Source organism: Bombus pyrosoma, linkage group LG3 (assembly GCF_014825855.1).
Source record: "Bombus pyrosoma isolate SC7728 linkage group LG3, ASM1482585v1, whole genome shotgun sequence".
NCBI lineage: Eukaryota > Metazoa > Arthropoda > Insecta > Hymenoptera > Apidae > Bombus > Bombus pyrosoma.
Genome location: NC_057772.1, coordinates 4843791 through 4856069, shown reverse-complemented (window position 1 = coordinate 4856069; position 12279 = coordinate 4843791). Strand labels below are relative to the sequence as shown.

Here is a 12279-nt window from a genome sequence, read left to right as displayed (position 1 = left end):
TATTTAAATGTTGAGGAACGTACAGAGTGCGCACGATATGCAAGAATATTTAATGCTCCTTGTATTCTGCTCCATTTGATTATATATGTCATAATCTGATAAAACCGTGCCACAAAGAAAAAGAAAAAAATTGAGAACATTACATCATACTCCGGAAAGGCTTTAGACTATCTCTAGCAAGTTAGTAAAATTTCTTTTTGGAACAACACTCGTATATCTATCACTATCTATTTTCAGTCTGTCTATAAAACTAACGTGTCTAGAAGCGACTCGTGACAGCCCTCGACTGATTTACGTTTGGAGGGAATGTTGGTTCCCTCTTATCTACTGTTCTGGGCTCACAGTGAAGCACGTCTGAGAATCCAGGTCAGGATTTTCGTCTATCGTGATACTGAACGAATCACTGAAAGAAGCTGAGAATGTATACCAGTCGGTATTCGGAGCGAGGGTTACGGCATATGGAACTCTTTTAAGATTTGGATACTCCAGGAAAAGAGATCCGAAGATTACAGTGGAAGTGATAAAACCTTCCTCTTTTCGAAGTTCCATATTGTCGAAATTGAATATAGGAGGAAGAACGAAGATCACGATGCTATCTTTTGTAGAAACGATTTGTATATACAGGGTACTTCATCTGACAGACAATTTTTTAACCACTTTGCGATCGTGTAAGAAAAGTCAGCTTTGAACCAAAATTTGGCAGTATCGAATACAACAAATGGTTATGTAATAAAATTTTCGCAAATAGTTTCTATTCATGTGTAGTAATTAAGAATGTCACACACTGCATGAAATGATATGAATCAACTGTAATATCCACAATTATGCTATAGCAAAAAATCTTTTTCACTTGACACTTTCAACCGTAATGCAATTACAATATCGAGTCCAAAAGACGATCAGAGAAAGTTCAGAAAGGAGACGCGAACCAACCATATCAAACGCTGCACAACGAACCTCTTCAGCAGCGATATTACCGTCATTACCTCTTAAGCTCAGCAACCAGAGCCCAATCCCGTAAGTCATCTTCGATGCACTGTATAAGGAACGAGCGACGATGAAGAAAGAAGCAGAGGAGAAAAAGTAAGCAGCTGGGCGATGGAAAAGAGGGACACAAAGACTGGAATGCGGTCTAACGAGGTGAATGTAAGAAAACTTCAACAACCAGGACGTCGAATGTCGTGGAATTTTGGTGAGAGTATAGCGGGTGTCCTCGACATACGTGTCGGCCGTAACAACTGAAAATTCAGTCAACGGATCGAAGATGAAACAACGATAAAAGGTCAAAGAGGAAAAAGAAACAGATGGAACGAAAGAAAAGAAGATAAGGAGAAATATTTTCGAAAAGAAATAGATAAGAAGTCAGGTGCGACGTGCGACGCGCCGCCTTGATAGGTCAGCGACCAAATAATTTCTTTCCAGCTAGTTCGTTAAGAAAAGAAACGATAAATGTCAACCATTGGCGCCATTTGATTTATGGAGTCATAAATGGCGCAATAAACGCTCTGTTACAATTACCACGATCCATTGATCCATTGATCCATTGATTTCCTTTAGCGATTAGATTTTCTTGGCACGATTCGAACAAGTATCGTTGCACGATGTTGATGATTGTTTGAACGTGTCGTAATTACATAGGTACGTGTGTCCCGAGATAAGAATAAGACCGATAGTGAAAATATTATGCAGGTTGTTTCGATCGATAACTTCGACTCGGCTCGTCTATTATTGTTGGAACAGGTGATGGGATTTTCTTGGATGGTTTTCGAGTGACGCGTGTTTCACTTTGTTTGAATTCGCTTCATTAGGAGTGTTTTCGTATCACGCAGATAATTGTCTAGATCATTTAAAAATTCCATGTATCATTGACGAGTGTAGAGAATTAATCATATCCGTTAACAGACTGCGGATGTTTACGCAAATTCATATTTTGTAGGAACAGACCCGAAGAGATGGAATTTAAATAGAAATTTGTCTCGCGAAATTTGAAAATCATGTCAACATGTTTCTGAAGAAGAAGTATATTATGAAGTATTTCTGTGTAAGTTTCGGCATTGGCGAAAAAGCTGTAGAATGATTATAGAATTTGTACAACAACTTTGTGAACGCTATTTACAAATATTTTTCTAATAAATAACAACTTAATAGTTTGTCTGGTTACAGAGAACGCTCTTTTGTACAATTCTACGTGCATCTTCATCAATTGAAATATCTATAAGAAAAACCTTGATGCCCAAAGGCATTTAATCAAACGCATTGATAAAGTTCAATCGAGACAATTAAAAACATTGTCATTTAACAATAACTTGTCTATTTCGCGTGTGGAATGGAGTCTCAAGGTTTCCAGCTGAGTATAACGGAGACAATTTCTTGGCGCTTCCGTGTGGCTTCGAGCAAGCAAAAGGTTCTATCACCGAGAGCATTGGCAGACAGCTGTAGGCGTATTGACTCTCGCCAGACACAAAGAGGCGATTCGGAGACGTCGCCTCGTGACACTGTCGTTGTATCGGGAGAATCGTCTGTATACGAACGGGTTGTAAGCTCGTGTTCATAATCCTTGACGAAGACGCCGCTGCGCCGCGCGTTAAAGCCGGATTTCCAACGATACAAAGGCTCCAATTCGAGCCTCGTCCCACTGCGATTCTCTTCATCTTGATCTCATTCATTGTTTATGCTCCTTTTATAACTCGCACAATGTCCCGTGTTTAAGATCTAAATAGGATTTAATTACTTTGTTAATTATTTGGGAAATGTTGGCCGCATTGTATTTTATTTATTATAAGAGGAAACGAGATGTTGCAATTTACGTGTATAAAATTTGTATAAAATACTCAGATGGAAAGAGTAAAATTTCTATAAACACGCTTAGACTTTGAAAACTTTCATCCAGTTCTTTGTTCTGTTCTTCTGCCAAGACACGTATGGTTTTCAACTTTGTAGCTTACTTTATCTTTGTTCTTTCGTTACCTATCTTTTGTTCAATTACGTATAGAGATTCATCGATGATCAAAATGTTGGTAAGATATTTATTGCAGGCATATATTTGATATATAAAAGAATTAATGTACAGCACGATATAATTGGACAATCGATTGTTTAAATACTTTCTTTTCTGTTTTCTGCAAAATATAACTTGTCCGAGATATCTTGTACCTTCTATGTACATTTTCAGATTTGCTTGAAGCTTTATCGATATAATCGTGATAAATAGAGTTTCGTTACAGTACTAGTGAAATTTCAAAATGTTCCACATGACACGTATAATATATTCATAAAATGTTTCTACAAGTATTCGAATACTCTAATGAGTCAGTGTGTGTCTTCGACATCTTCCACTCGAATAAATCGATACATTTAAATGGAATCTAAAAATTGAATCTTGCATCTGCACAAGTTTCCTAAACTTTGTACTCGTTTATCTAATCATACGCATGACGCGAAATGACGCGAATTTCTTCTAATTCCAACGATTTCGTTCGCGATCGAGCTATGGAAGGTGTGTACGGCGTGACGCGACACTCTGTTGCTCGCTCAAACAAAGAAGTCCTCTGTGAGTTCCGAAGGAAACACGTTCCTCCGGTTCTACGCGCATAAAGGAGCTCTCTCGCCTAGCCGAGAGCAGGAATTCCTTGACGACTCGTCGTGGCATTGAGACACCAGAGATAAGAACCGGAGGAATTTCGCGCCAAGAAAATCCACCTTACCAATTCCGTGATAGCAGGCCACGAACTCTAAAGCAAGTACCAAATCGACTAAAATTGAACGAAGAATCGGAAGAAATATAAAATTGCAGATTTGGATGAAGATGTAAATGGTGACAAATTTTTTAAATGGCAAATCGATTGTTGGTGATTTTGTTTATCAGATTAGGGTAATCAATTGGTAAAAGAGCTTTCGAACTTTAAGAGAAGGTTAAAATTAAATAAATTTAGGTGTAGGTAGGAAAATTGGAAGGGGAATTGAAACAAATATAAAAAACAGAGAGTTTCTAAACAGTGATAAAATAATCGTGAATTTGTAATTAATTAATCGGTGATCTTATTGAGAAATATGGTGCAATAAAATTCATCTAAATTTTAATAGAAGAAATTCTCGTGTAGAAACTAATGTTCCGTTCCTCAACGAAACAAAGTTCGAATTCATCGGAGATCATGATTTTTCTGATTTAATTAATATTTAATTAATTATTATTGATAAATTTAATTATAAAACTATGAATTTTAAAAAAGGTCAAGCAGCTCTAAGAACTGGGGTCTCGAACCTAAAACGTGTTTGAGTTAATGTCAACGAGTAGAAAAACATAATTATGTATATTAAATATGAAATCTATAACGGGAAAACTTGTTTAGTCATTGAGACTATAATCTAAGAAACGGCTAATAATACCACGAATCAAGTTTGTACCGAGAAAAGGTGGGTAATTCTTGTTAATCTTCATTTTTGACGATCGATAATTCTTATCAGCTTTGATACTGTCGAAACTGTACTTATAAATATCTGGCTGTGATGTAATCAAAGCGTTCGATGAACGTTTATTAGTAAACAATCAAACGATTTCAGTACAACCGATTTAATCTTCTAAAAATTATTATCTAAAAATATCATTTAAATTTCAAAGTATCTCCAACAAGATCTTCTGAAGATTACTTGATTTCATTGATCTTTTATTCCACGAGAAATATTACGTTTGTATTGTATTTATTTTCAGCAAATTTATTTAAATTGTACAACTTTCGTATTGGATTGACGTAAGAATAATTAAAACGCGAATTGAATTAAATTAATTTCAGTGGAACATATTCAATTTACGATTCGACCAACAGACAAGAGGTACTTCCGATTTAGGAAGCCCAAAGGATCCTTTATGGGACCGGTTTGCGAAACTTTCACGCCAGCCAGAACTTTGAAACACTCCTCGAGCTGGAACAATGAATCTAGAACGGATCAGAGCAAGAAAGAGCACCGTGTAACATTTGACGAGTTGAAAGTGACAAATTGCCGGTTCTACATGAGAAATTAATCGATGCTGAGGATCTTTTAGGGGTCATTAATTATTTTAAGTAGAAGGAAAGTTGGACGAATTTGGTTTGTAGGCTGTTTGACCTTATTCTTTAACTTCGAAGCATATAGTTTGTACTGTTTATTTTAACCAAGAATGATGTATCACAAAAAGGATTTATCTTAATTTATATCAAAATGAAACTAAAAGATACTCTTAAAAAAATCCCCGAGAAGTTCAGAAATTAAAAAATCCAAAGATCCGAAATTTTCAAATTTGCGAAATTTATATTGTTCTTTCTCATAAAAGTTCTCATAAAATTTACGTCACGAGGAATTGATGAGTTACTAGAATACGAATTCTTATCTATATTTTACTGAAAGAAAATCTAATGAATTTAATGTGCAAAAGAGTTTCAACAACCGCTTCTCTAGAATTCCTTCTGCCCACTTCACATAAATTAATATTGAGAAATATAATCAGCGTTTGAGTTCCAACACGCTAAGGATCACATACACAGCATTCAGCATCGTTGTCTTTGGTAATTATAATAACCAACTTCTCGTTCGAGCTGACCACTTTAATAGGAAAAAAAAAAAAAATGATCGGAATAGTCCACGCTTCGTTTCTTCGTTAGACCATAAGCTACACACATAGTGTACGATAGAAGTTGAATGGGCAAAAAGTCAATCGAAACGATTAAGACATCGGCAATTGCGCAAAAAAATGGTGCGTTCGACGATTATCGGTGGCGATGCACTTATATCGAGCTTATGGCATTCGGCCAGCGCATTCTGTAGCCTTATATAAGAGAACACAGACACAAGGAACACGATGATTACATGTCATTAGGTGGAGCGCGCGCTGCGGACCGATGCCTCTCGATTTGGCAACTGCTTCGAAGGCTGACCAAATTAATTAGTCGCACAAATCGTCGCTCCAAGGTCGCAAGACCTTACCTGAATCTTAATTGATCGATGTTCCGTCGTAAATTCCCCTAATTTAGCTTTGGAAAAATGCTCTTCATTTTTAACGCTAACCTTACCAGACCCGGTCAAATGGCCGGTTTCGAAATTTAATTAAAAATTGTACGTTCGTCGTTATCTCCTTTGTTCGTCTAACTTTATGTAAATTCTTATATTAACAAAAGTTGAAAAATGGATTAATTAATGGAATTTACATGAAGTCGGACGAACAAAAGAAATAATAATAAAATTTTAATTAAATTTCGGAACCGGTCATTTGGCCGGGTCTGCTAAGGTTATTGCTAAGTGGAACTTAAATATAGAGAATAATTAATAAAGTTAGAACACGTTGAAGGACCTTTTTAATTTCTTACGTATATTGAATTTTCCTGATTCTAAAAAAATAATTCTTTTTTGACAGATGGATAATGTAGATACGATCAGTTGTAAATTTAATTAAGACAGAACGAAGTTGGAGTAAACAGGAACTGGGATGATTCATTAAACATGAATCTGATAAAGCGGATGATAAGTATCGATTACATACAGCAAAGACAAAATGAATGACGATCGCACAATCGTGTACTGAACAATCAGTAGTTGTTTAGTTAACAGATGCTGATTACAGCAGAAGGATGAACAAGTTGCCTACTCTCTTAGCACTCTTACTAAGGTAAATATTCCAGTAGTAAATAACTTAATGTACAAATCACGAATTCGACGATACCAGGCTTCTCTTCTGCGTTAAAAAATACCAAATAATTTAACGTAAACACATTTATTAAAACGAAAGATCAATGCCACAGCCAAACATTTCAAAGCTTCTAAAACAAAAAAAAAAAAAAAAAAGAAAAAGAAGTAACCACCCACGTTGAAACTATCGAAGTTACCTTGCACAGCTCATCCTACCGACGTTTCTTTCCCTGGTTAACTCTTCAATTACCTTTAACCATGCACGCCAATTAAATTGCCCGTTTACCTCGTTTAATCGTCGCTCAATCAACAACGTTGTCCGTTGCGCAAGAGTTTCGTCGAGTCTCGTTTTATTCGGACAATCACGGATTCGAAGAGAGGGGCACGTGAGTCGAGGCAACGGTTCCAAGAAGCGGCGACACGGTAGCCAAAGAAACGGCACGAGACGAATCGCTACCGAGAAGCGGTCTGTTAACCCGTTTGCGACCGCTTGAACACGATTTGCGTCACCGTGTCGGAATACTGGCGCGGAATGCGCACGGAGAAGAGGCATCCAAGGTACTCGAAGAGGAAGTCTGGTTCTTTCGCGCGTCCCTCGAGAGGACAGCTAAAACGATGTTGGAATAACACTCGAACAGGTTACGTTCGATGGTGTGGTGACGAAACGTGTAATTTTGTACGAACCTTTCAACCGTATTTTAATACGCGTACATTGATTTGTAATTCGGTGAATTGTAGTTATTTATGGAACGATTGGTAATACAGCATCGACGGAATGTTTTCGTTTCATAATAATATTACGTATAGATCGTTGTATCGCTTCGAGGTAGAGCACTCGGATAAGTAAATCGTCGAACAGAGTAACGATTTATGCTATTAAGGTATATCGCGATGAAAACAATGTCTTTATCTTTGATATCTAGAGACGATGGCGAGAGACATATTTTTGAAAGTGCTTAGTCAAGTTTGTCTATCTTAATCGACAATGTTTTAAAGCAATGATTCATACGGATTCTCCGTATCCTACTCGTTATTATGTAATCGAGAATTTTGACGTTTATCCAGAATGTTAAGGAACGTCAATATTATAGTACGGTGTGTCATTCCCTCCGTTTCGAAACAAAAGCGTATTCACTTTTTACGTCGAGGAATGAATGAACGAGGCATTGTGGAGGTGAAAGTGGGCGACTGTGAGTAAGACGGTGGATGTTCTGGTATACGGATGCAATCGAGTTGTAGTAAGTTTCGATGGGAAATGCTGGCCGCGTGCGGCTCGAATTCTCAAGAGTGAAAAGAAGGGACTTCACGTCTTAGTTCGAATGATTGACGGTGAAAGTGCGTGAATAGAGGAGATTCGAGTTTGTATTTCTAATTATCGCCACAGCGTCTTACTGTCTTTTACGATTGTCGCGCAATCGATATCATACATAGATTAATCTACGTATAGGATACTTTATAAAAAACGAGTACTTTACAAGGTACAAATTCATTTCCCCGTTGCAATTTTATCCAAATACAAGATCGAGAAGACCAAGAAGAAAAATACAAAAAGAAGAATACGTCCAAATACAGATTCCAAAAATCTTGATAAACACCGTTCCACAAATTCCACGCGGTTACTTCATCGACGGCTACAACGACGCAGCTACGATTCCTCGGCTAATCCGCTCAAACAGCCTCAGTACGATCAATTGCATCGATGCATTCGTCCCAGGATTCCCGCTATTCCCATTTCATTCACCTTCGTGGAAGAAATCGAGGCGGCCGAGCCACCTGTCCCCGCGCGATCGTCGCTTTTGCTATTCCGATCACAGTCGTTCGTACGAGCACGAACCAGAAGTCATCACAACAGTAAACAGCGATTAGTCATCTGGCGAACTTAGAAAACCTGACCCCTTCGTTGCAACGTGTATGCAATTCTATATATAAACTTTACAATCTAACCGACACATTCGTAGAATAACCGTACGTTCAACATCGATTCCTAGACAGCGAGTGCAGTTTGATATGCCTAGAACGTATATACGTGTGTACTCGTGTATGACATTGCGTGTGGTTTTAGCGCAATGATGTCACGCCGTTGTAACGGATCGTGACGCGGTGCTTTGATTGCCTGATGGATGGTTACAACCGCGAATCTCGTTTGTGACCGAAACAATGACGCACACGAGACACCGTGACGTTGTGATTAGGCTGTGTGCACATATAGCGTATCATCTTCTTTCGCAGAATTCTCTCGTTTGTTCGTTCACGATCGACGTTGTAAAGTCCAACTCTTTATCGTGGCTGTTATGCTATCCAGATTAGATTTCTCCTCTCTGTTAACAACAGCTTTTTTACAGCTATTTTTTTTCTTTTCGTGTCGATCGGCAACGTGCATCAACGTGGAGTGCATTTCGAGTGGTGATAAATGAGAGGTGCGAGTGTGAAGGGTAAAGAGATGCTTCGAAGTTGAAGCGAATAGAGATGCGAGGTACGTACATAGATTAGGATGATGGAAATTTTGCTTTCTTTTGGTCGAATCTGTAGGTTGTTTGCTTTCGGATGTGTAACAGGAAATATCGAATGTAGAGATAGGTGAGTCGAGATACGTCAGGATTGGAAGTTTGTTGGACTCGGGTTGGAGAAGTGGTTGTTCGAGCGATAAAAAGAGTTGAAGCAGGTAGAGATGCGAACAAGTTTAGGTAGATAAATATTATTTTTATACAATGAAATCGATACCTGTTTGATCGTGTAGATAACTGCACTGTTTAAATAGAATCGTAATATTTTACGAAGATCTTATCAGCAAGCATTTTCAACGATTTTTTAGAGGCATCGTCTTGAATATCTTACAACGTACGCAAAGGTAAAGGAGATCGTAAAAGTTCAATTTGAAAAAATTATGTCAGTCTAATGACAAGATTGGATCGTACAGACCTGAATGCAGAATAAGATAAATAAGTTTTAAAGTTAATAAACGTCCGGTGACTCACGGACGTGAGTCTACGCACTCTGCGCTTCAATTTAAACTAAAACAGAACTATTTCTTCATTGAAACAATAGATGTTAAATCTTTCTCTTTAAGACAAAAAGAAAAAAAAAAACGTTCTTTATCGTCACAGTATCCAATTTGTAAACCTCGGTTACTCGTCGAGCGCAACGAACGAGCTACGACGAAACGTCATCGTTTTCGAACAAACAACGTAATACATCATACGCCGTGGCAATGAACGAACGACACGGATCGAAGTCAGCTTCCTTAGAAAAAATCGAAGAGAAGAGAAGGAGAGAGACGAAAAAAGAAGAAGCTGGAAAATCGGTGAGTCAGACGCGACACTCCGCCGAGCGAAGATTAATTTGTAAAATTTTGAATTCTCTCGACACCTACTCAAATAGAGTATGATGTCATTCGACATGTTCGCGCCAAACACTCATTGCGAAAATATGCGTAATTACGCGAACGAGGGAAGTCATGTCACTTATGATCTCGATAACGAGACGACGACGTCGAGATTAATTGCTGCCTCGCTATCTAACTTTCCTTTGACACGTACCATGTTTACTCCACACGTGAATATTATTTATATGCGGTTACACGACGTTGCTTTGTCATAGCTAAAAGGAAAAGATTAGACAGCTAATAACGATAACAATAGGATAATGATAATAGTGTCTGAAGGCATTTCAATGTATTTGAAACGTGTGTACGGGACTGAAAATTCTTGCCAATTTTAGTTAGTATCGAGTACGGAACTCGAAGCAATATGCGATCCAATTTTGTTTATATTATCGACCATCGATATAATGTAATCTTATAGCGGACTATTCCATTTTATTTTCTTTAAGCGATCCTTAAAGCGAAGATATAAACTTACCGATTTGAGAAAAGCGCCCCTGCCCTTGTACAGCAAACTGCTGTGAGACCTGCTGCTCCCATGCTTGTGCAGCATGTTCAGTCCCCGGTCGACGCTCATTCATAAATCTATTTTGACTCACTGCCACGCGAAGAAATTTCAACCGATGTTCGATAATTGATCGTTACACAGCTCCTACTTTTTCTTATTTATCGCGTTCTATTCATAGAATCTTCAAGGACCACTCGACTTCGACGATAGTTTCGCAGGTCACACAGCTCTTCCCGAACACGTCTAGTTATTTTCCCAGTTACGCACTGTATCGAGAAAACAAACACGACGAAGCGATTAAAATTCGCGTGTATTTCTTTTCCTTATAAATTTCTATTTAAAACACGCTGAATTTTATTTAGTCGCTGAATGGATTGATCTTTCGCTGTGCAATGAATATACGGTCGCGAATAAAGTCCGTTATCAACGAGGGAGCAGTTCGTGGGACGCAAATAGAACGCCGAAGCTGGTATCAAAATTAAGCGTGCTCGAGAACGTTGTTTTAACGACTGAAAATTACGGGACAAGATAACGATTTCGTGGTAGGACCAATGCAAGCAGATCGATAGGGATCGATGGAACTTTCTACGGTTTCCTGACACGCGACCATCATCCCCTTGTAAAACAGCTGTCCAAATAGAGACGTTGTTTTCCTTGCGATGGAATTCCGATGAAATTTGAATAAGCGAGGAATGCAACCGACGAAAGTGTTTTACTTTCGAAGATACGTACGTACTTGAAAAACTATCGAATGCCTATTACGAAGAGGACATTTCTGTTAAACCTTGGATTTGTGCTGGTCAAGGTTCGGGCATGTTCGAGAAGAATATATGGAGCGCGGTAAGAATACATCGAAGAATTAGCTTCTGAAATATAAAAAAGAATTCAGAAAATTTGAACAAGATTTCTCTTTTCGAACGAACATCGTTGTCTCTAAAAAATGTTACAGACTGCGAGTAACTTTAACATGAAAGTTCAACACGAATTGTCAAAACGTTTATAATGCAAACTGGAAAAGATCCAAATCGCTGTCAATTAGCCGCGTCTAGAAAGAAAGGAAAGGAAGATTGTCATAATACGCGTGACGCAAGAAACAGAAAGGCACTTAGAAGGTTTTATCAGCGCAGCTTATCAGAGCCGCCGATAATATTCGCTGTAAGAGACGGTAGAGAGAGATAAGGAGCGGTTGAATTATTTTCGATACCGTCGGCCAATTTTGGCTGCGTGCATCGACGCTTGACTCGCGAAGGGAATCGAAACGTCCTGTTTCCGGCCGAGGAAGTCACGCATTCAGCGCGCCATATCGTCTCGTGTTCGCGTGCGCGGCTAGGAATGCACGTGGCTTTTGTTCTAGCCGGTCTCGAGACGCGTCTCTCCTTGCCTTGCATTTCTATGCAGCCGATCATGCGGAAGTAGCTCACGCACGTCACATTACGTAATGACCGTCGTGACCGAAAACCTGGCTCGATCGAACGTTCACGTGCCTCGTGTCGTTCGAAAGAACCTTCGAACTCCATTTTGTAACTTGTAACAAGAATAAGTCGACGAGGAGAGTCGCACTTGGAATTTGAAACGTAGGATTCTTTTCATCGGATTCCTCTCTTCGATACCACGATAAGCGTCGGGAAACAGGATTTTTTCAATTATAAATAAATAAATAAAATAAAGTAATTTTCTATCAACTCGACGATCGGTGGAAAATAATTAACCGGAATTGACTGTCTTTTTAAATAAA

General features: G+C 38.5%; 1 protein-coding gene across 5 annotated transcripts in view; it reads right to left on the bottom strand.

The window, feature by feature from the left end:
- LOC122566251 (NAD(+) hydrolase sarm1) overlaps nucleotides 1-12279 on the bottom strand; it is a 137072-nt gene that overhangs the window by 28314 nt on the left and 96479 nt on the right. Inside the window, exon 1 of one of the 5 annotated variants that reach the window (XM_043723255.1) lies at nucleotides 10515-10791. The exons of the other annotated variants lie outside the window; for them this stretch is intronic. Within the exon in view, the coding sequence (XP_043579190.1) occupies nucleotides 10515-10613 (99 nt within the window). The 5' untranslated portion in view covers nucleotides 10614-10791. Of the gene's footprint in view, nucleotides 1-10514; nucleotides 10792-12279 lie in introns of those variants that run through there. 5 annotated transcript variants of the gene reach the window in all.